Consider the following 25,980-nt stretch of genomic DNA (forward strand, 5'->3'; position numbering starts at 1 on the left):
TCCCTTTAAATGAGTACCGGTGAGACCGTCATATATCTTTTTATTTTTTTTTTCTTATAAAAGAACAAAAACGATCACAAAAAATCATGTCATTATATTTAAGATAAAATGAGAATATTAGAATTAAATTGTTTATAGAAAGAGAAATTGTCATTTCTGCGACAGATTAAGAAGAAACTATATTTAAAGTAAAATGAGATCAAGGGAGTAATATATTAAAGTAAAATGCAATTAGTAATCAGAATTAAGTGATAAAGATACATGTAACAGGCATGCGATGTCATCTATTTATTGATGATTTTATGTAAGGGCCCGTTTGGCTATAAGAAATTATTCATTTTTTTTAGTTTTTTTACATTTTTTGGAATTAATAAAAAATTTAAATTCCACTTAAAGTTGAATTTCGGATTTTTCGGAAAATTAAAAAACTCCAAAAAATTATTTTTCAAAAAATGCTCCAATTTGTATTTATGTCTAAATATAATTCTAATTTTCAAATGTCATTTTCACATAATTTTTTTTCTATTTTTTTCCGGAATTTTACAATTCTTATGTCCAAACGCCCACTTATTTCTTTTGTTCTCTCTTGTCCACCCTCTTTGACCTATTTATATCATGGCCATTTCGATGTCATTCATTTACGCAAGACAAACAAAGAACCTTAAGTTCTTGTTCCTCGACTATACAAAGAAGAACAACAAAACAAAAATGGTAAATTTCGTTAACATTTTTTTATTATGCTGATATATTAAATACTTTAACTATGGTTTTATGATCTCTTATATATGAATTTTTTTTTTTTTTGAAGGTGGGAAATGGTTCAATTTCAATTCCAAAATGGCTAGAGGTGCTTTTGAGTGAGAAATTCTTTAATGCATGTTTGGTCCATGAATTGGAGAGGAAAAATGAAGAAAATGTATTTTGTTTGGATTGTTGCTTTAGCTTGTGCCTCCACTGCTTGCCTTCTCACCATTGTCACAAACTTTTGCAGGTTAGTTAGCATTTTTAAACTTATATTTTTTAGCAAACTTTTCACTTAATTAAATAAATGATAATATAAAAAAGTAGTGCGATGCACAAAGCAACCTGCTTTTACGCATGGCTCGGGAAAGTATCTCACATCAAGTTGTATGATGTAGACAGCCAGGGACGTATGCACCTTGTTATATGCAGTATCACGGAACACTTGCTTTGTCGAAATTTTTTACTAGAGAGTTTGTTCTTATGGTAAGCAACCTCCACTTCCAACCAAGAGAATGTGAGTTTGAATCATCCCAAGAGCGAGGTGGAGAGTTATTGGAGGGAAGGATGCGAGTTTTTATTAGAAACAGCCTCTCTATCTCAGGGTAGGAGCAAGGTTTGCATACACACTATCCTCCCCAGACCCCACTGGTGGGATTATATTGGTTTGTTGTTATTGTATAAGAAAAATAAAAATGTTGAAGATAAATATAAAAAAATAACACTGCTTATTATTTTGTTCATTAGTCCATTTTTTATAGCTGCGACACCGATTAAGTACGTCACTGTAGATATTCTACTCTTATACAAATATCAATAACTGCTTTTACGATTAACATTAGCTAATTTGTGTGTATCTCGATTATTTCACTGGATGTGTTCTTGTTATTTCATCCCAGCACAAATTCTCCAAGCCGACTTAGCTTCAATTGTAATGTTGATTTTGTGTTTGTACATTTCTTGATTTTGCAGATTAGAAGGTACGTTTATCAAGATGTTTTACGCTTGAAAGAAGCTGACAAGCTCCTAGATTGCTCCTTTGTTCAAGTAAGTTATGGTTATAATGATTTTGTGACTTTTTCGAATTCTTTCTCTCGTTAGTTAATAGTTACTAGTATTATTTATTTTAGGGGTTGTTTGGTTTGAATACGACTTATGCTGAGATAAGTTATGATAAGATTAGTTATGTTGGGATTAGTTATTCTGGTATTCTTTTTCACTGTTTGATATATTGTATTAAAAATGACAATTGCATTATTTCTAAGAAGAAGGTATAAGTTATTCCGGCACTAATTTTAATTCCGAAAAACTTATATCAGGTATGTTAACCAAACAAAGTATTAAGGTGGTATTAAATTTTTATACCAGCACTATACTTTCTTATACCTCATACCAAACGACTCCTTAGTAATCATGCTAATTTTCATCTAGGGGCTAATAGCTTGTTTGACCAAACTTCTAAAATCAACTTATTTGTAGAAATACTTTTTTCAAAAGTAGTTTAAAAAAAAAAAAATTGGTGAGAAGCAGTTTGTGTTTTGTTAATTAATTTAAAAAATCTTTTAAAGTAGTAATTAATGTTTGGCAAGCTGTAAAAAACTTGTCTTTAAGTATATATTTTTGAAAAGTGCATTTCAAAAAAGTTTTTTTTAGAGAGAAACTACTTTTTCTGCTTTTCCAAAATTTCTTCTGCTACTTAAAAATAGTTTTTTTTTTTCATTGTAGAAGCTTAGCCAAACATTTTAACTTTGAAACAAAAGTACTTTTTGGAAGAAAAAAGTATTTTAACCTTGAAGAAATTTGGTCAAACAGTCTATTAGTTCTTTTGGTGCAGAACACAATTTTATATGTAAAAATTAACTAAAATCGCAACATATATTATAAACTGAAAACTTTAAAAATATAATGGATTCACACTAAAAAGAATATTAAAAAATTAAACTTATAGAGTTGTTATATGTTACGTGCAAGTCAATACAAACAAACCTACTTTAATTTATAGAGAAGATACGTGTCATGTAATCATTATTGCATGTGATTTGATGTGAACATCGGACGCAATAAGTATTTTTCTGAGTTAATAGTTCATTATTTTATATGGTTTTGATTAATTAAATTAGCTTTTAGAGGCTTATTTCTAAGACTTTATGATATATTTCAATTAATTTCTTTGGTCAAATTGATGCAGTCGTACACAACAAATAGTGCTAAAGTGGTGTTCTTGAATCAAAGGCCAATAACAAGACAATTCAAGAACTCACTTAATTACACTTGTATTGTATGTGACAGAAGCATTCAACGCTCAAACCTTTTCTGCTCTATCTCATGCAAGGTTTGCATTTTCTGAATTAATTGGCACAAAAATAATTATTTGTCGTTCATTAAGTTCTTTCTTTTCACCAATTAAATGTTACATTTTCGTCCTGTTAGAGTAAATTTTTTTTTATACATGTTACTCCCTTAGTTTTAATTTATGTGATATTATTTTCTTTATAGTTAGTCCCAATAATATGACTCATTTTTATATTTTATAACTATTTAATTTTAAAATATTTATTTTACTATTCATGAAATAATTTGTAGTCACGCAAATATTCATGACTTATTTCAGACCATAATTTTAAAAGTATTCATATTTTTTTAAATTTCGTGTATAATCAAATACCTTCACATGTGTATTGAGACGAAGAAGCAATATAGTTTAATACTATGTGATACTCTAGCATGTTAGTTTCCCCATCTATTTCATCTTAAGTGATATTAGCTCTTTCCTTTTTAGCCTACTAAGAGCCAATTTGGACATAAGAATTTTTTTTCCTTTTTTTCAATAAAATTGTTCTTTTTTTTTTTTGAAACCAGTGTTTGTTCATAAAATTTTTAATTTTTACTTGAAGATGCATTTTGAAAATTTTTTCCCTCCTTTGTTCAAAATTTTCACTCGGGTCACTCACAAAATTTCAAAAATAACCCAAAATCATATTCATGTCCAAACACAACTCTAAAATTTAAATACCATTTTCACTTGAAAATTTTTTTCACCTTTATTTGGAATTTTACAATTCTTATGTCCAAACGCCCACCAAGTAAAAGTAGTAACATTGGTAGTGCGATGGGGGACTTGATATCTTTAAATGGTCTCTAAAAATCCTTACGTCTTGAGCTATTTTTTTGGGGTTGGATTAAGTCTTATATTTATTTCTTTTATATGATTTTCTAATTTTGTGTGATGTTCGATCCCATATTATATTGTTCAAGCTCCAATTGGTAGATTTAAACGTGCGGATCGAGAGGGTGGGGGTTGAGTCCCACGTTACTTATAGTAAGATTGGAGACATGGTCTTTATTCGATTATTTTTCTTAATAAGTTGGCCTTCATTTTCATTTGTATTAGGTACAACATATGGTAAACTGCTCCAAAGTTTACAATTTGATAAAGTACAACAAGTCGAGCATAACAATAAATTCCTCTGAATTTTGCGGTCATCGTCGAAAAAGTGTGCCTCAACGGTCTCCTTTTAGTTAGATTTGGTTCTCTTGAGTTGATCGATCTAGAATTATTGGATTTATGATAAATGCAATGTTATTATATTTATAAATTATAAAATCTTTTTGCATGTTTATACATAGTTCACGTGTGCCAATAGTAATATGTTCAAGTAATTTTTTTTTTGACTTTTCACTCGGTGTTTGATATTTTCTTTAGAATTGATTAATATGGTTTCGCATAAAAAAAATTTATTTTAAGAGGTAGAATGCTTCTTCTCAAAGATGACTTTATTCTTAGGATTTGAATTTGAAATTTTTTATAAGGACGAAAGAGTACTTACTTTTCGATTATGTACCTTCGATATTCTTCTTTCTTCTTGTGATTTCCCATTTGCCATTGCAAGTTATTATGCAAGGAAATATTGCTTACTTCTTCCGTTTTAGTTTAGCTGACACTGATTTTAGTCTTTTAAAAAATGAATGAAATTCTAAATTTATAAATAATTTAAATTAGATGTTCATTTTGTCAGTAAATATAAACTTTTATTTATAGTAGTCACATAAATATTATAATATATTTAAATTATAAGTTTGATTTTTTTAGTAGTTGCACAACTTTATGGCGTATTTAAGCTAGTAAGTTTTTAAAATAATTTTTTCCTTAAATATTATATTCCATCTGTCTCAATTTACATAGCGGTATTTGGATATTGAGAGTTAAATAAATTTTTTATCGCAATTTTTTATATACCTTTTAATAATTGTAAATTGGTAATTATTATGATGTTAGATGCATGCAACTTCTCAGTTTTCAAGAAAAGATCCTCTTGAAACTATAGCCTTGGATTTCGTTGGAGGCAAACGTAAATTGGAAGAAACCACTGTGCAATAGTGAACTCTAGAACTTATATGCTCTACTAGTTCTCTTTCCCCTAACTTGTTACTATCGAGTTCATTGTAGTACGACTTGTTGTGACAGTACTGAAAGGGGCTCTTAGTAATTAATCTGCAGGGTTATTGAGTCCTTGATATGTGCAAAATATGTTGTTGAATTTTTGTAGATCTTTGTAACTAACACTACTAAAAAAGAAAGGGAAAACTAACTGACAAAACCAATCGTTGTTGGTCGGTAATTATCAAAAATCGATCGATTTATAATGGTCGATAATCGTATGGTCGGTAGAACCAACCAACTTACTTCGGTCGGTCAACTAAATTTCAAAAAAGAAAAAATTACCGAAAAAATCGATCGAAGTAGGTCGGTATTTTTCAACCGTGGTCGATATTTTTAACTATACAACAACAACAACCCAATATAATCTCATTTAGTGGGGTCTGGGGAGAGTAGTGTGTATGCAGTCCTTACCCCTACCGTGGGGTAGAGGGGCTGTTTCCAATAGACCCTCGACATCCTTCCCTCCAAGAACTTTCCACCTTGCTCTTGGGGAGACTCGAACTCACAACCTCTTGGTTAGAAGTGGAGGTTGCTTACCATCACAACAACCCCTCTTGTAATTAAAAAATGTACCATCTGCGAATCGAACCGAGATCTGTATTGTGGCAGGATACTATTCTACCACTAGACCATTGGTACATTTTGTTTTAAAATTGTCTTTTATTTCATTTATACTCTTTAATTATATTTTGTTGGTCAGCTTTATTAAAAAATAAAATTATAAGGCCTAAATCGGCCGGTTTCTTAAAATGACTGGTTTTTGAATATAATTTTAATTTATTTTAAATAAAAACCGACCAAAGTTGGTCGGTTCCTTGAAAAATAAATTTTGCGGGATGCAAAAATTATTTCCCACATTTTGGCGCCAAAATAAACAGACCAAAGTTGGTCGCTTCGTAAAAAAAATTAAAAAATAAAATATTTTGAAAAACCGACCGACTTCAGTCAGTTTTTTGATCGAACAAAGTCGGTCGGTCAACTGCAATCGTTTTAGGTCGAATTTCTAGTAGTATAAGTTAGGTATCATGATCATGATCAAATGTCGACAGAGTTTTTTCGGTTGGGTGACGGGTATGCGAACAAGGTTTCACATTAGTAGCTGAAAAGTTTTGTAGCCGGCATATAATTTGTACGGATAGCTTAATAGTGTGGGACCTTTTGAGGGAAATCGAGTGGACTTGGCATAAAGCAGACGATATAATACTATATTAAGAGTATATTAGTACTGTTTTAGCCTAATAACTGATATCAGAGTCTAAGTTCGACGGGACGAATATGACGACAATGGTAGAATGACGGTGCATGACGCGATTTGCTTACCCTTATGAGCTTGGAGATGCGAACACAAAAAGAAGGCAGTTGTGGGCGTCGGTTGCCATAAATACTCTAACAATGTGGACGCCACAATGAATCTCAAAAACTGACTCATGGATCATGGTGATCGGTCATATGGAACTTAACTTGAGGGGAAGATTGTTGGGTATGCACGATGTGTGTAGCACATAGGGAATCTCGGAAATAGACATGTGGATTGTGGTAGTGGGCCACATGGAACTTAGTTTGAATGGGAGATTATGAGTATGCGAACAAAGTCTTAGATTGGTAGCTGAATAGATTGAAAGCTTACATATAAGATGTAGTGATCTCTAAATATGGTAAGATATTTTGGGAAAAGTTATGCGGGCTTAACCCAAAGCTGATAATATCACACAATATTAAAAATAAATATTAAGTCGTTTTAGCTCAATATTTTTAAATCGAGGTCCAATCCAGCCTTTATGTATTCTCGACGATTCCATCAACTATATGCTTCCACTAGCATATGTATTGCATAATTGCCCACAAAATATAAAATAATAAGAAGAAACCATTTAATATTTTTTAATATCTTTGTTAGGATTTGAACGCAATATTTTATGATCCCAATTGTTAAACGATATCAGAGACGGATTCAGGATTTAAATTTTTATGGGTTTTACCTTATACTGAACTTATTTCACCATCAAAAATAATATTTCAAATTTGAATATATATATATGATGGTAAGCAACCTCAAACAACCTCCATTTCCAACTAAGAGGTTGTAAGTTCGAGTCTCCCCAAGAGCAAGGTGGGAAGTTCTTGGAGGGAAGGATGCCGAGGGTCTATTGGAAACAGCCTCTCTACCCCAGAGTAGGAGTAAGGTCTGCATACACACTATCCTCCCCAGACCTCACTAAGTGGGATTATACTGGGTTGTTGTGTGTGTATATATATTAAACTAAATTATTACCAAATTTAAAAATTGATCATTCTTTTTTAAACGGACATGAATCCATAGATATAAAGGGTGTATATCGCCACAAAATTTTAAATTTACATGAATCCATAGCCAAAAGGCTATATCGGCCATCAAATGTAGATAGAAGTAAGAGAATAATGTGTAGATCGGATGAGTGCACAAGAATGTTTAGCTATTTAGAGAAATAGGTCAGAGTAGCCCATCAGTTATCAGGATCTCTTGGATACTTTGTATGTGTGATCAGATCAACAAGTTAAAAATATGTTGCTAGACAGATATTGAACTATCAAATTTAAGAGGACATGATCGACAAGACATTGATGTAAATAATAATCTTGAAATTTCTAACATTATTACATGTACTTTTGGATTAAAGTGCTTTCTCTCCTCCTCCATTCATCTTCCTGTAACAGAGTATCGTATAATATTGTATTATATTGTATTCTATCGTTTTGACGTATATAATGTCTGGTTAGATTGTATTTTTTGTCGTCATTTTATGATGTCATGCATCAATAATATGAAAAATAAACTTGCAATATTATAAATAAAAGGTAAGGAACGAGGTAATATTATCATATAAAGGTAAAGTTCAACAACAACAACAACAACCAAGTATAATCCCACTTAGTGGGGTCTGGGGAGGATAATGTGTACGCAGACCTTACCCCTACTCTAGGGTAGAAAGGCTGTTTCCAATAGACCCTCAGCATTCTTCCCTCCAAAAACTTCCCACCTTGCTCTTGGTGAGACTCGAACTTACAACCTCTTGGTTGGAAGTGGAGGTTGCTTATCATCATAGCAACCCCTCTTGTCTAAAAAAAGGTAGAGTAAAGGATAAAATATGATTATTTAATAATAAAAAAGGGCAAGATGAGAGAAAAAGAAATAAAAAAAAATGATGCGACCACACCACATCGGTCGTTCCATAAAGTGTTACGTAATGACAGATTTAAACTATACGATACAATAAAATTTAAGTAACAATCAAACCAAATATTGTATTTAATATAACAATACGATACAATACAACATGTAACAACCATCCAAACAAGTTGTAAAGGGCAATGCAGTAGACAAAGTACCCTGTTTTTTATATAGAGTTTAGGAAAGAATCGTACCCCAATGGATGTAGTATAGGCAGTCTTTCTTAATGCAAGTGTCAATCGTTGAGTTTACAACTCGAACACAGTTACTCATCCATTATTTCAAGACCCCCTTACAAAAACAAGGTTACTATAAATGTAACGATCCGGCCGGTCGTTTTTAGAGTAATAGCCTCAATCCCCTATAAATTGCTTTCCCCATATCTATTTTCTACTATTGTGACTGCCGGCAGGTTTCGTTTTGGTTTTGGAGTATTTTAGGATACTTAGTCCCTAAAGGGGAGCTTAAGTCTTAGAATTTGGACTGTAGTTGGAACAGTGCAAAGAAGGCTCCAGAATGAAATTCCGTCAACTCCGTTAGCTCCGTTGGGTAATTTTGGGCTTAGAGGCGTATCCGTATTATATTTTGGAGGTCTGTAGCTCAATTAGGTTTGAAATGACGAAAGTCGAGTTTTTGGAGTTTTGGATTGGTAGTGGAATTTTTGATATAGGGATTGGATTCCGATTTCAAAAGTTGGAGTAGGTCCGTAATGTTGATTTTGACTTGTGTGCAAAATTTGGGGTCAATCGGATGTGGTTTAATTGGTTTCGGCATCAGTTGTCAAATTTGGAAATTTCAAGTTCTTTAAGTTTGAATCGAAGGATAATTAGTGATTTTATTATTGTTTGATATGATTTGAGGGCTCAACTAAGTTCATATGGTGTTTTAGGATTGGTTGGTACATTTGGTTGAGGTCCTGGGGGCCTCGGGTGAGTTTCGAGGTGAGTTTTGAGCGCGTACGGGCTTTTCGACACTATAATGTTGTTATGGGGGTCTTTGGAAGTGCGGACAACATATTTTGGGAGTGCTGAGGCAAAAACAAAGTGTGGACCTCAAGGAAATTATGCGGACCGCATAATTTTGTGTGTAGCCACAAAGGAGTGTGCAGGCCACACAATTTTGTGTGTGGCCGCACTCAGGAACTCTCAGATTCGCGGTTCCGACTTTGGAAGCTTATACTTTTTTACTTACAAGGAATTTTGAGATGATTGAAAAACAAAAGTTGTAGCATTTTGCGTCTAGTTTTCATAAAGTTAAAGAAGTCATCATTTTGAAATCCGTAGAGTGGCCAAATTACTAAAGCCTGGTAGTGCAGTCACCAAGAGAGTGCGACCGTACAATTTTTGTGCGATCGCAGGAGCTAGGATGTGCGGCCGCACTTGGAATTGTGCGGAACACACATGGTGAGTTCAGAGGATGTCCTATATAACCAAAGCTTAGGTTATTATTTCATTTTTTGTACCTTGGGAGCTCAGTTTGAGATAATTTTTCGTGGGGTTTTCAAGAAATTCATCGGGGTAAGTGATTCTAACTCGGATTTGGTTAATATAAATGAATATATTACCGATTTTATAATTCAATTAGTACTTTGAGATGGAAATTTGGGAGAAATTGTATAAACTTCATAAACACAAATTGAGGATTTGAAGGTCGAATTGTGATCAGAATTGGCTAATTTTGGTATGGTTGGACTCGTGAGTGAATATGTGTTCATATTTTGTGACTTTTACCCGATTTTGAGATATGGGCCTGGGGAGGCTTTTTTGACATTTTTCTAATTTCTTGATTTAGCTTTGATTTCATTAGTTAGATTAGTTTCTTGTAGCTATATTTACGTTATGTAATTGATTTGGCTAGATTTAGGCCACTCGGAGTCGGATATTTATGGGAAAGAAATTGTGACTGATTGATTTAGCTTGGTTCGAGGTAAGTGGATTGCCTAACCTTGTGTGGGGAAACTCCCCTTAGGATTTGGTACTGCTTGATATATGAGCGTCGTGTACGTGAGGTGACGAGTGCGTACACGGGCTATTTGTTGAAAAACCTCTATTTTCATTACTGTTTTCCTTTAATTGAGCTGCACTAGCATAGCTAATTATCATGTTTAGTTTAGAACAACATGTCTATGTGTCTTAATTATTTATGTGATCTCTATGCATCATGCTTAGTAAATTTCCTGCTTCTTCCTCAACTTGTACTTAGTCTAAATTATTGGGGTTTCATGCTGTAGTTGTATTTCTAATGTTTGAGCTACATATTTCCTTTGGGACTATGGATTGGTATTCCGGAAGATCCCCATGTACTGCATATTTTCTTTGGCACTACAGAACGGTATTCCGGGAGATTCTCCTATACTGCATATTTACTTTGGGACTACGGAACGGTATTCCGGGAGATCCCCCTGCACTGTATATTTACTTTGGAACTATGGAACGGTATTTTGGGAGATCCTCCTGTACTGTATTTACGTTTGGGACTACGGGACGGTATCCTGGAAGATCCCCTGTTGTTATTTGCTGTGTACCGAGCTTTTGACTTCTACGCTTTCATTCTTGTTTAATTTCAGTCTTTATTTTATAGTGATATTTCATTTCTGCCTTATTTTGTTATATATTTTCCAGTAGGGCCCTGACCTGATCTCATCACTAATTGACTGAGGTTAGGCTTGGTACTTACTGGGTATCGTTGTGGTGTACTCATGCCCTTTCCTGCACATATGTTTTCGTGGGCATATCCAGGTATTATCTATCAGCCTCGAGTCTAGTTGTGTGGTTGCTGCTTCAGGAGACTTCAAGGTACATCTGCCCGCGTTCGTAGACCTCAGAGTCCCCCTCTATCCCCCATGTTCATTTTTTCCTTCTTTTTGTAGAAATGATGTATAGAATAATTAAGACTCCTTAGTAGCTTATGACTTATGATATTCCGGGTTTTGGGAAAGTGATTATTGTATATGCCGAGCAGCATCTTTTCTGCTTATTAAAAATATCTTTTAGTTGTTATCTTCGTGTTTTCATTTCATTTCCGCAATATTAGGCTTACCTAGTCGTAGGGACTACGTGCCGCCACGATAGTTCGCGAAGGGAGAATTTGGGGTTGTGACAAGTTGGTATCAGAGCTCTAGGTTCATAGGAGTTGTGAGTCACAAGCCAGTTTATTAGCGTCTCGCGGATCGGTACGGAGACGTATGTACTAATCTTCGAGAGGCTATGGAACTGTTAGAAAAATTCCACTCCATATGATTCCTTGTCGTGCAAGATTATTGACTTCAAAATTCTAAACTTCTGTCTTCTATTCTCTCACAGATGGTGAGGACACATGCTACTAGAGATAACCAAGCACTCGTGCCCCTTGCTAGAGCCGCCAGAGGTAGGGGTCGGGGTATAGGCTGAGGACGCCCATATGGTGCAGCCAGAGCACCCGAGCGAGCTGCTACAGATGAGCCACCAGCAGCTCCAATCGGAGCACAAGCACCTCATACGCCTACTATTACTACTCCAGCTCTTCAGGAGACCCTTGCATAGTTCATGAGCATATACAATGCTCTAGCTCAGGCAGGGTTGATTCCCCTTGTTGCAGCCACATCTCAGGTCAGGGGAGGAGCACAGACTCTCGCCGCCTGCACCCCAGAGCAGCGGGTTCAGGTTGATCAGATTCCCAAGGTTATACTTGTACGGCCTGTAGCCCTAATTCAGCTCGGGGGTACGGCAGTAGCTTCAAAGGAGGAACAACGTAGGCTTGAGAGGTATAAGAAGTACGACCCTCCTACATGCAGTGTTCTAGCATCAGAGGATGCTTAGGGATTTTTGGAGGAGTGCCACTGTATCCTCCACACTATGGGCATAGCAGAGTCGAGTGGGGTTTCTTTCACTGCCTTACAGCTTCGAGAAGCAGCCTATCAGTGGTGGCGTACTTATGAGTTGGACAGTCCGGCTGAGGCAACTTCCCTTACATGGACTCAATTCTCGGACATGTTTTTGAGAGAGTATGTCCCTCAGAGCCTTAGGGATGCATGGCACATGGAGTTTGAGCAGTTGCTCCAGGGTGCTTTGACTGTTTCAGAGTATGCAGTCCAATTCAGTGGCTTGGCTAGTGTCACGACCCAAAATCTAACTAGTCGTGATGGTACCTAACCCATCTCGCTAGGTAAGCCAACTTATCAAGTCCAATACAATATAACTTACTGAGGAAAAATAAATGATCTCTTATACACCTCCCCAGGGCTGGTAGTACAAATCATGAGCTTCTAAGAATAGAGTTTACAAAGCTGATATGACAAAAAAAATACATCATCTGTTTGACAAATACATAAACAGAGTTTAAAATTCTAAGGCTACCATGAACAAGATGCAGCTACAACAGTGACGCCGGTACATTTTTCAAGTCATCTCCCGTCGAACACAACAACGTTGACATCCGAAATTTGTACGCAATGTGCAGGAAGTGTAGTATGAGTACAACCGACCCCATGTACTCAATAAGTAACAAACCTAAACTTAGGTTGAAAGTAGTGACAAGCTTGTACCAAGGTCAGAGTCCACACCAATATCCAGTAACATCTCATAATAATATAATTAAAGCATCACAAGGAATAACTCAATAATAAAATGCTCAGCTCATTCGCAGTTCCAAAAAAAATATTTTCTTTTCAAGTATAATAGTAAAACTCAATTATTTTCACTGAAATCACCAAAATATGAGTAAGTCTGAAAACTATGATCTTTCCCATAAAACTTTCTTTCAAAATAGAAGATTTTATTTTTCAAATGACATGAGGAAAGTACATCTCTATGCCTATATTTCAATGTGCATGCAAATGCAATGCAAAATAGTGACAAAACCATATGCATACTCTCAGAGTATCAATTCACTCAGTCCTTTCTGTCACTCAATCCTCTCAGTTGCTCAGTCCTCCCAGTCACTCAATCCTCACAGTCACGCATGCCTCACAATCACTCAATCCCCCCAAGTCACTCGGCACTCAGTAGGTACCTGCGCTCACTAGGGGTGTGCAGACTCCGGAGGGGCTCCTTCAGCTCAAGCGCTATAACAAGCCATCTCGTGGCATAGATCGATCAGGCCCTCGGCTTCACTCAATCATAAATCAGTAACAACATGCTGTGGCGTGAAGCCCGATCCCATAATCATCCTCACAATTAGGCCATCGGCCTCACTCATTCATCAATCTCTCCAGTCTCTCGAGCTCAAAATGTCATGAAAATCAGCCCAAAAATGATGATATAATGTATCCATAATAACAACTAAGACTGAGATATTATATGAATAAATGAATATGATTGAGTATGAAATATCAATGAAATCAGTAAGATGACAACAATAAACGACCACTATGGGTCCTAACAATGTCGGCATAAAGCCTAAACATGATATCTAGCATGATATACAGCTCAATTTACTTATCACATGGTGAAAACACATATATCAACAAAGTGGGACCACTACACAGTGTCCTGGAAACAACAGAGTCATCATTCACAGGGTGCACGCCCACATGCCCGTCACCTAGCATGTGCGTCACCTCAGCATCAATCACACAACACATAATTCGGGGTTTCATATCCTCAACACTAAGTTTAAAAGAGTTACTTATCTCAAACCGTGAAGTTCTTTACTCCGTTATAACCTTGCCTCGTGAATCAGCCTTCGAACGCCTCAAATCTAGCCACAATTAATGTGATTCAGTCAATACAATTTATAGAAATTAATTCCATGTGAAAATATAAATTTTTCACAAAAATCCAAAATTTAACTAAAAATCACCCATGGAGCCCACATCTCGGAATCCGACGAAACTCACAAAATCCGACAACCCATTCAACCACGAGTCCAACCATACCAAAATTACTAAATTCCGATAACAATTCGGCCTTCAAATCTTATTTTCAAATCCCTAAGTCCAAATCCCCAATTTACACCTCAAAAACATATAATCTAGTCGGATTATTCGATGATAATTCAATATTATGGAGTAGAAATGATCATAAGTGACTTACCTCAAGATTTTCCATGATTTCTTACTCAAAAATCACCCCAAACCGTGTTTTTTCGTCCAAAAATATACAAATGAGTTGGAAAAAACAAGACTGTTCAATAAAAATACGATTCTGGTCGCTACAAGCCAATTAGCCGTCGCTACAAGTGTCAATCCAGCCGCTAAAGGTGCACTATAAATAGCTTTACTAGCCCTTATTCAATCAATTCTAACTTTCTGTACATATGTCCAAATGATAAATGGTTTCACTTTCTGGAAACAAGAATTCAAGGGCTACAACTTTCATGTTTTGTAAATTTTGATATTCCTTATGGATTTCGAGATATAAGCTTCCAAATTAGCCTCCTCGCATCAGAAATTTCTGGAAAAATTTCAAAACAGCTTTACCAGCCTTTATTCAAACTATCATAACGTTTTGTACAAATATCTAAATGATTAATGGTTTAGTTTTCTAGAAACTAGGATGCAAGAAATACAACTTTTATGTGTCAGAAATTTACAGATTCCTTATATATTTTGAGATATAAACTTCCAAAGTAGGCTCCATGATTGCACAGTTGTTGTCCAAAGACAACTTCTGCAGCAGAAAATTCCAGCAGCCTCTTTTGTCCGAAATCTATTCCGTTAACCTTCCGAAATCCACCCGAGGCCCTCGGTACCTTAACCAATTATACCAACATGTCCCAAAATATAATACAAACTTAATCGAGGCTTCAAATCACGTTAAACAACACCAAAATTACGAATCGCGCATCGAATTGAATTATGAGTTTTCAAATCTTCCAACTTCTACATTCGATGCCGAAACCTATCAAATCAATTCCGATTAACCTCAAATTTTGCACAAAAGTCATAAATGACATAACAAAGCTAAGAAAATTTTTAGAACTGGATTTCGACCCTAATATCTAAAAGTCAACTCCCCGGTCAAACTTCCAAACTTAAATTTCCTATTTTCGTCATTTCAAGATTATTTAGTTACAGACCTCATAATAAATATACGGATACACTCCTAAGTCCAAAATTACCATACGGAGCTATTAGAATCATCAAAAATCCATTCTGGGTCTGTTTACACATATTTCACCATTCGATCCATTAATTCAACTTAAACTTCCAAAACATGAATTGTTCTTTCAATTAAATTTTGAATCATTTGAAAGCAAACCTTGACCACTCTCGCAAGTCATAATATACAAAACGACGCTACTCAAGTCTTCAAATAGCTGAGCGGGATGGAAATGCTTAAAATGATAGGTTGGATCGTTACAGCTAGGCATGCACCGGTTTTGGTTTCCACAGTTCGAGAGAGGGTTCGCTAGTTTATTGAGGGAATCATTCCCAGCATCAGGACTAGCATGGTTAGGGAGTTAGAGATGGATATCGCGTATCAGCGGGTGGTGAGTATTGCTATGAGAGTGGAGGGCATGCTTGCTGGGGATATGGACGAGAGAGAGGCCAAGAGGTCTCGAGAGTCAGGCCATTATTCTGGTGCCCGTGCCCCAACTTCAGTTCGTCATGGTAGAAGTTATGTGAGTCGCCTCGTTTATTCAGCTCTTTTAGCCGCCAGTGGTATTCCAGCTCTTCCTAGACCTTAGGAGCCTTATTATGCACCTCTAGTAGCTAGTGTTCCTCCTACATGAGGTGGTATCAGCGGTCAGTCCAGCAAACTTGGCCCGAGCCAGACACAGCTGTCACGTCTTCCTAGAGCTTGTTTTGAGTATAGAGACACTCACCAAGTGGAGACTTAGGAGGGGTGTGCCTCCACAGACTTCTCAGCCATAGAATTCTCCAGAGGGTACTCAGGCCATGATTACGGCATCAGCTGCCACCCCACCTGCTCAGCCAGCTCGGGGTAGAGGTTGGGGAGGTAGAGGTTGCCTTAGAGAGGGAGGCCAGGCCAGATACTATGCCATTCCTGCTCATACAGAGTTTGTTGCTTCCGATTCTATCATCACATGTATTGTTCCGGTCTGTCATAGAGATGCATCAGTTCTATTCGATCTAGGCTCCACTTATTCCAATGAGTCCTCTTAGTTTGCCCCACAATTAGGCGTATCTCGGGATTCGTTGAGTTCCCCTATTTATATGTCTACGCTTGTGGGAGATTCTCTTGTTTTAGACCGTGTTTATCGGTCGTGTTTGATTACTCTTAGTGGTTTTGAGACCAGAGCCGATTTATTATTGCTCAATATGGTAGATTTTGATGTTATCTTGGGCATGGACTGGTTGTCACCCCATTATGCTATTCTTGATTATTACGCCAAGACTATGATGCTGGCTATGTCAGGTTTCCCGCGATTAGAGTGAATGGGTACCTTAGATTACACTCCCAATAGAGTTATTTCATTTCTTAAAGCTCAGTGAATGGTTGAGAAGGGGAGTGACGCATATCTAGCCTATGTGAGAGATGTCAATATTGATACCCCTATAGTTGAGTCAGTACCAGTAGTGAGGAATTTCCCTGATGTGTTTCCAGCAGGGGCAGATTTAGGGGGGCGGAAGGGGGTTCACCCGAACCCCCTTCGTCGAAAAATTACAACGTATATATAAGGTAATCTATTTTTTACCTCTATATATTAAGTTTTGAACCCCCTTAACACAACTCAAAAGTGTAGTTTAGTGGTCAAGGGGGTTCAAAACCTTCATAAGGTCATAGGCTCAATTCCCACTAGCTACAAAAAAAAAATTAGCTACAATTTTTTTAACCCCCTTCATGGAGATCCTGCCTCCGCCTCTGGCTTTCAGCTGATCTTCCGGGCATTCCGCCTGACAGAGATATTGATTTTGGCATTGATTTGTTGTCGGGCACTCAGCCCATCTCTATTTCTCCTTACCGTATGGCCCCTCCTGAGTTGAAGGAGTTGAAGGAATAGTTATGTGAATTGCTTGATAAGGGCTTCATTCGCCTAGTGTGTTACCTTGGGTTGCTCTTGTCTTATTTGTGAATAAAAAGGATGGTTATATGCGTATGTGCATTGATTATCGCCAGTTGAACAAAGTCACAGTGAAGAATCAGTATCCTTTGCCTCGTATTGATGACTTAGTTAATTAGTTATAGGGTGCTAGAGTGTTCTCCAAGATTGACTTATATTCAGGTTATCATCAATTGAAGATTTGGGAGCTAGATATCCCGAAGACTGCTTTCAGAACTCGGTATGGTCATTACAAGTTCCTTGTGATGTCATTTGGGTTGACCAACGCCTTAACATCATTTATGCATTTGATGCAAGTGTATTTCAGCCCTATCTTGATTCATTCGTCATTGTGTTTACTGATGACATCCTGGTGTACTCCCGGAGTCGGGAAGATCATAAGCAGCACCCGAGGATAGTGCTTCAGACCTTGAGAGAGAAGAAGTTATGTGCAAAATTCTCAAAGTGTGAGTTCTGATTAGATTCAGTGGCATTCTTGGGTCATGTAGTGTCGAGAGAGGGGATCAAGGTGGATCCGAAGAAGGTGGAAGAAAAACAGAGTTGGCCCAGACCGTCCTCAACTACATAGATCCAGATCTTTCTTGGTTTGGCGGGCTATTACCGTCGGTTTGTTAAGGGATTTTCATCTATTGCAGCACCTATGACTAGGATGACCCAGAAGGGTGCTTTGTTCAGGTGGACAGAGGAGTGTGAGGAGAGCTTTCAAAAACTCAAGATAGCTTTGACTACAGCCCCAGTATTGATATTTCTTACAGGTTCAAGGTTTTATACTATTTATTGTGATGCATCGCAAGTTGGCCTCGGCGCAGTGTTGATGCAGGACCGTAGGGTGATTGCCTACGCGTCCAGACAACTGAAAGTGCATGAAAAAAATTATCCTGTCCATGACCTTGACCTAACAGCTATCATTCATGCCTTGAAGATTTGGCGGCATTATTTGTACGGTATACCTTGTGAGATTTACATTGATCATCGGAGTTTGCAGTATATATTCAAGCAAAAGAATCTTAATTTGCATCAGCGGAGGTGGTTAGAACTACTTAAGGATTATGATATCACTATTCTGTACCATCCCAGGAAGACCAAGGTGGTGGCTGATGCCTTGAGTAGCAGGGCGGAGAGTTCAGGGAGCTTAGCATATTTACCAGCAGCATAGAGGCCATTGGCATTGGATGTTCAGGCCATAGCCAACCAGTTTGTTAGATTGGATATTTCTGAGCCGAGTCAAGTTTTGGCTTGTGTGGTCTCCCAGTCTTCTTTTTATGACCGTATTAGGGCGTGACAGTATGATGACCCCCATCTGCTTGTCCTTAAGGACACTGTTCATAAAGGTGATGCTAAGGAGGTCACTATTGGTGATAATGGTGCATTGAGGATGCAGGGCAGGTTATATGTGCCCAATATGGACGAATTGCGGGAGTTGATTCTTCAGGAGGCTCACAGCTTGCGGTACTCTATTCACTCGAGTGTCAAAACTATGTATCAAGACTTGAGACAACATTATTGGTGGCGTAGAATGAAGAAAGATATAGTGGAATTTGTGACTCGGCGTCTAAATTGTCAGAAGGGAAGTATGAACATCAGCGGCCGGGTGGGTTGCTTCAGAAGTTAGAGATTCTAGAGTGGAAATGGGAGTGGATCACTATGTATTTCATTGTTAGACTCCCACGGAGTAGGAGGAAGTTTGATGCAGTTTGGGTGATTATGGACAGACTGACCAAGTCAGCTTATTTCATTCCTGTGATGACTACTTATTCCTCCGAGCAGCTAGCTCGAGTTTATATCTACAAGATTGTCAGGTTTCATGGCATGCCGCTATCTATTATCTCTGACCGGGGTACGCAGTTTACATCACAGTTTCGGAGGGTCGTATAGCATGAGTTGGGTACTCGAGTGGAGTTGAGCACAACATTTCACCATCAGACGGACGGATAGTCCGAGCGCACTATTCAGATTCTTGAGTATATGCTCCGTGCGTGTGTGATGGAGTTTGGAGGTTCTTGGAATCAGTTCTTTCCCCTTGCGGAGTTTGCCTACAACAATAGTTATCAGTCCAACATTCAGATGGCACCATATGAGGCTCTGTATGGTAGGCGGTGTCGGTCCCCAGTAGGTTGGTTCGAGACGGGTGAGGCTAGGTTCTTGGGCATAGACTTGGTTCAGGACGATTTGGAGAAGGTTAAGGTGATTCAGGATAGACTTCGCACAGCCCAGTCCAAACAAAAGAGTTATATGGATTGGAAGGTTCGCGATGTGGTATTCATGGTTGGAGAGCGAGTCTTGCTCTTGATTTCGCCTATGAAGGGAGTTATGAGGTTTGGAAAGAAGGACAAGCTGAGCCCAAGGTTCATTGGTCCATTTGAGGTGTTGTGGCGAGTTGGGGAGGTTGCTTATGAGCTTGCCTTGCCTCCCAATCTAGTAGGAGTTCATCCAGTATTCCATATTTCTATGCTCCAAAAATATCACGGCGACCCGTCTCATGTGTTGGATTTCAGCTCAGTCCAGTTGGACAAAGATCTATGTTATGTTGAGGAGCCAGTGGGCTATTTTGGACTGTGAGCACCTAATTTTTGACTAAATTTTAGCTTTTCATCACTTTTTAGTATGTAAATATATTTTAAGTTTAATCTACATATTTTAACTCTTATTTCTCCTTTTATACATTTTATTTAAGAAAATTGAAAACAATAAAAAAAGAGTCATATTTTTTATAAGCTTTATCTTCATTTACAAATAAAGAAAAGGTTTTCCAAAATAAAGAAAAAGTTTTCCAAAAAATATATTATGTTTGTTAAGTAAATTTTGAGTGATTAGTATTTTATCTTGCTATTCAAGTTTAGGAGTAGTATTTTTATTTTCATATATTAATCAATAAAACGAAAAAATTAAAATCACAGAAAAAGAAAGAAGTTTTAATTTGGACTATTTCTACTAAAATCTTGCTTTGTCCAAATGTTCAAGTCATGGCCCAAATTGTGCCAAATTTGAGCCCAATTTGCTCAAGCTCATACCCACTCCTCGTTTGACCTAAGGTAATTCCTACTCCCTACAAAAAAAACTCTCCCCCTTCTTCAAAAGTATTAGCGGTTTCCACCCATCTTCTTCACAACCTAGAAGAATTCTCAGCAGCTAACACACACACAGCCGCATGCCCCATAGAAAGGAGCTAACTCCTCATCATCTCTTTCCTCTGCGACTCAACAGAAGAGGACCACAATTTGCCCTTCTTTTTGGTTCATCTCTTTCGTCGTCTCTCTTGAGGCAAAGCACGTTATTTTGGAGCTATTGTTTTCATCATGTCTCTCCACAGATCTCCTAAAGCTTCAATTTTTATAATTCCAATTATACGTTGAAAATCCGTTGGTGGTGGTTGCTTTCTTCCTCAACCAAAAAAAGCGAAACTCGGCTTGAAACCACCATCAACCCAACTCTACAAGCTCTCCAAACACGACAAAAAACCCAAGAGTTTCAGTCAATATTCGAAGCTCCGTCGAAGTTCTCGGTGCCGTTTCCAGTCATGGTTAGTTCATACGAAAGTCCAGAAGATCTTTGTTCCTGTTGTATCGAAGAATATTTAGCTATTGCAAGGTCCATTTCTACTTTATTGATTACTTCCGTGCTTTATAACTGTTTGGCTGGTAATTAGTTTGTATGTGTTGTTCCAAAATTTGTTTAAAGAATACTGAGTTTTGATATTGTTTGTTCATTCCTATGGCACTGTCGAAATGAGTTCACTTTATGTCAGTGTAGTTATTCTAGAAGCTTTGCCGATCTCCATAAGCAAAGAAACAATTTGCAAGCGATTGTTATATATGAGATTTTGACAGGGAAAGACTTATGGTCTTTCTTTCTTTTATAAAACGTGGAATGTGACTTTAGAAAAGGAATAAAAAAGATGATAGCAGCTGAAAGTCTGAAAGCATTGACTTATTAATCTTTTGCATGGAAAATGGCCAATTCATAAACACCACTAGATGTTTTTAGGTGCGATTAATAAATCATCGTGATTATAGGTATGGTTCCCGTGATATGGTGACGATACGTAAATCCCAATTCGAGTGTGTGTTTCACATGACTCGACCATAACTTTGAATAATAATAAAATAAACATGTTGTAAATCGCAGGTGCATTTCATGTGGCGCGGTTTGCAATGTGTACCAAAACGACAAGTGTACGACAATCGTAACTTATTCCAGAAATAACTCTATAAATAATTAAAAGCGGTTTAAAAGGTTAAAATGCACAAAAGGTTCTAAACATGCAATCAATCAGATAATTAGACCAATTATTAATAGTTGAGGCACCGTGCTAAAATCACAAAACCCGGGAATGCCTAACACCTTCTTCCGAGTTAATAGAATTCCTTACTCGGTCTTTTGTGTTCGCAGTCCATAAATGAGAGTCAATTTCCTCGGTTTGAGATTTAAAATAAACCGGTGACTTGGGACACCATTAATTATTCCAATTGGCGACCCTGAATCTAATACATAATCTCATTTCGATTAATGTCACTTTAATTGGAAAAATTCCCGATCCCCCTCGGGAAAAAGGAGGTGTGACAGCTCTAGCGACTCTGCTGGTGATAAGAACCCAGAATCTCTGGTTCAGGGTTCAGAATTCGAGCTTAGAATAACTGTTATATTTGGCTTTTGTTTATGATCTGATTTTTTATGTGTTTAAGCCTAATGTGCTAAATGCCATTTTTTACCGCTTTAATATTGTGTGAACTGTATATAATCTGTTACGAAACCCTTCTTCTCTCTGAGTCTTCTAAATCTTCTGGGAAGTGCACGCTAGCGTGACTTCTTTTCTGTTAGTGTCATATCCCTAATTTAGAACGAGGATCAGACAAGTTGTAAAGCTGGATGATCTTTTGGTTACCGGTACACTGCCCCCCTCGGCTCGAGTTATCTGCTCAAGTAAGCCAGGTCTAGAACAATACACCCAAGTTTTAAACCTAGAATAACATAGCCTCATGCCGGATCCCTAGTAATAACGTTTGGTTGCATCACGTGCATTTGACTTTGGGGACTCAACACAGGGGTTGGGTCTGTCTAGGATAGGTGTACCCAAAAATAAAGACTATCCTGATGCATCTTACGTACTACTTGCGCATCTGTTTGTTTCGGCTTGCATGTTGATTGGCTTCTAGAATAGGAAAAGAAAATAAAAAAAATAAAAAAATAGAAAATAAAAAAAAAAAGAATGAGAGGTAGGTATTTGAAAACTCTGCTAAAATGTTGAAAAAAAAAGAAAAGAAAAGACAAGGTCATTTCAGAATGAGCCAAAAATATTCAAGTGCCTTGTTTGTCTGTTCCGTCAAAACTACTGAACTATGCGGGCCTGATTCTCACCGGATGTGAGATACGTAGGCAAACCTCATCAGTTCGGGCCCCTAATTTTCAAAAATCTTAAAATATTTTCCTTTACTTCTTTAGAAAAGTCTTTCTTTGAGATTCCAATTTAAAAATAATCAAAAATATTTTCTTTTAATTTCTTCTAAAAAATTTAAAAATATTTTCATTCTTCTTTAGAAGTTTTTCCTTCGAAAATTGAAAACAAAATTCAAGATTCAAAAATATTTTCTTTAGAAGTCTTTCTTTCACAATTTTAACATAAAAATCCAAAAATCCAAAGAAATTTTCTTTCGAAATTCCAAAAAAAAAAATTGAAATCAAAAAATATTTTCTTTCTTCTGTATAAGTCTTTCTTTCGAAAATTTTAAAAAATAAAAAGGGGGAAAAAAGAAAATTCAAAATCCAAAAAAAGAAAAAAAAAGATTTAGTTTATTTTATTCCTAATCTTCCCGAACTACACAAAGATCTGATTCATGCGGCATCATGATACGTAGGCAACCCACATCAGGTTCGATCGAATGGTTAAAAAAAGGGAAAAAGAAAAAAAAACAAAAAAAAAAAGAAAGAAGGGAAAAGGAAAGAGAAAAAGAAAGAAAAAATAGGAAAAAAAAAAAGAAGAAGAAAAAAAAGAAGAAGAAAAAAAAAGTGAAAAGGAAGAGAAGAGAAGAGAAGAGCCGACAAATAGAAGTTCTCAAATCTTTGTCTTTATTTGTCTTGTTAGTGTGCATAAAATTTTACCATTGTTCTTCACTTTTTTTGTTTCCTCATAGGATAAACGTCTTAGTCTGATGAATCTTTCTCCTAAGATAAGAAAAAAAAACCTAGTCTGATAAATTTTCTCATAGAATCAAAATCTTAGTCTGATGAATCTTTCTCCTAAGATAGAAGACCTAGTCTGATAAACTTTCTCCTAGGATAGAAATCTTAGTCTGATGAATCTTTCTCCTAAGATACAAAAACAAAAGAAAAAATAAAAGAGACCTAGTCTGATGAACTTTCTCCTAGGATCAAAATCTAAGTCTGATGAATCTTTCTCCTAAGATTAAAAAAATACCTAGTCTGATGAATTTTCTCCTAGGATAGAAATCTTAGTCCGATGAATCTTTCTCCTAAGATAAGAAAACCTAGTCTGATGAATCTTTCTCCTAGGATAAACATCTTAGTCTGATGAATCTTTCTCCTAAGATATCCAAAAAAAGAGACCTAGTCTGATGAACTTTCTCTTAGGATCGAAGTCTTAGTCTGATGAATTTTTCTCCTAAGATGAGAAAACCTAGTCTGATGAGTATTTCTCCTAGGATAGAAATCTTAGTCTGATGAATCTTTCTCCTAAGATAGAAAACCTAGTCTGACGAATTTTCTCCTAGAATAGAAATCTTAATCTGTTGAATCTTTCTCCTAAGATACCGAAAAAAGAGACCTAGTCTGATAACTTTTCTCTTAAAATCAAAATCATAGTCTGATGAATCTTTCTCCTTAGATAATAAATTAGAAAACCTAGTCTGATTAACTTTCTCCTAGGATAAATGACTTAGTTTGATGAATCTCCTAAGATATAAAAACCTAGTCTAATGAATTTTCTCCTAGGAAATTAAAAAAACAAAGAAAGAAAAGAGGATGTCTCGATTAAAAAAAAGTCATTTGTTCTTGCCTTTGAAAAAAATGCGCTCGGGGCAATTTGTTTAAAAGAATGATTTTCTCAAAAAAATATGAAATTGATTTTCTCCCAAAAAAAAGAAAAAAAATTCCTTCTTGGTTCGTTTTAGCATAGGGTACGCAATTCCCTAGTCTCCTTTCCAACATAGGGTATCAACTCCCTAGTTGATTTGATCTTAAATGCAGAGTACACTACTCCCTGATCTCATTACTAGTATAGGGTACACCAATCCCTAGCTATGTTTTCCAACATAATGTAAACCAATCCTTAGTTGAGACATCTTTTTGAAGAAAAAAAAAACAAAAAAAAAAATCATAATGATCTTTTCAGGGTACACCATTCCTGACCTTTTATTGCTTTCAATAAAGAAGTAGTTTAGAATTTTGTTACAAATAACGCACGAAATTTTTCTAGTGAAAACTGGGGCAGAAAATTTTTGTTTGTTTTGGTGTATGAGCAGGTTATACCTCGAGACACAGGGTTCGAGACGACCAAAAGAAGAAGTCTCAATCCAGAATAAAAGAAAAAATAGTGAACTCAAAATGCAGAAGTGAAGAAAAGATGTGGACTGCTCAAGACATGATTGAAGTCACATGCTTTGTATGTCCCGCCTTGATCCGAAATGCTGAAAAAGAACGAACTAGTACTTGCAGCTAACAAGCATCAAGATTCAAATCAGAGTCTGCGTGAAGAACCAGCCAAGACTCAAGATCAAGCTCCAGAAGACTCATAGATAGGAATCTTTTAACTCGTAGCTGATAGGCTTAGTTGGTTTAGTTTTTCATTTTGATTTTGGTGTAATAAGGAGCTCAGCAAACAGAAACAACAGCAATAGCAGTGAAATCACAGCTATTCGGTAGTCCCAGCTACCAAAATTTCCAGAACTACACTGACCTGACTCCTTTATAGCCAAGGATATGTAGACAACCTCCAAAGCAAGATTCGGTCAGACTTTTTAAAAATACTTCCCATGGAGTTTCAAACGGGCAAAATTTGCTCGTATTTGCTCACTTTATCTTTGCCCGAAACTCTTCATGTTTACAAGCAAAGATGGGCAACTGTGAGCTCCTACTTTTTGCCCCCACATGGAAATTACTCCTAAAAATAGACCAAAAGTAATTTAATGGATTTTAAGAGTTTTTCTTTATTTAGTTGCATTTCATGCATGTTTAATATTTTAAAATCATAAGAAAAATCATAAAAAATTGTCACATTTTTCGTTTCATACCATCGTAGGTCTAATTTATATTTTTAGGAATTAACTACTCTTTAATAGTTAGAATTAATGCATAAAAATCAAACAAAATATTTTTTTTAGATTTTACATGCATTTGTTAGTAGATAAATAGAATTATTTCTACTAAATTAGATTTAAGTTAGGTTTTAATTTAGGATTTAATTTGTTAGAACTTAAAAGTAAAAGAAAAACAAAGAAAAAGAAGTAGATTTGGTCTGTCAATTTCATCTGGGCCAGCTTAATTTGAAGCCCAAAAATCCCAAATTATCTAAGGGAAATTTTCATTCCTATACCATATAGGAAACTATATTACTATATATCTTCATAGTTTGCATATTACCCTTCATGCTAATAGTTTTTCTATAAAATATAGACCATGCATTAAATAAGGA

At 36.3% G+C, this 25,980-nt stretch overlaps 1 protein-coding gene across 1 annotated transcript; it reads left to right on the forward strand.

Moving 5' to 3' along the window:
- The first annotated feature begins 615 nt into the window (after positions 1 to 615).
- Positions 616 to 5,119, forward strand: LOC107795879 (protein RGF1 INDUCIBLE TRANSCRIPTION FACTOR 1-like). Its single transcript, XM_075254338.1, has 6 exons — positions 616 to 711; positions 809 to 991; positions 1,714 to 1,788; positions 2,930 to 3,073; positions 4,133 to 4,144; positions 5,018 to 5,119. The coding sequence occupies exons 1-6, from the start codon at positions 616 to 618 to the stop codon at positions 5,117 to 5,119; spliced, it is 612 nt and encodes a 203-aa protein (XP_075110439.1).
- Positions 5,120 to 25,980: the final 20,861 nt, after the last annotated feature.

The sequence above is a fragment of the Nicotiana tabacum genome, chromosome 5 (genome assembly GCF_000715075.1).
Source record: "Nicotiana tabacum cultivar K326 chromosome 5, ASM71507v2, whole genome shotgun sequence".
Taxonomy (NCBI): Eukaryota; Viridiplantae; Streptophyta; class Magnoliopsida; order Solanales; family Solanaceae; genus Nicotiana; species Nicotiana tabacum.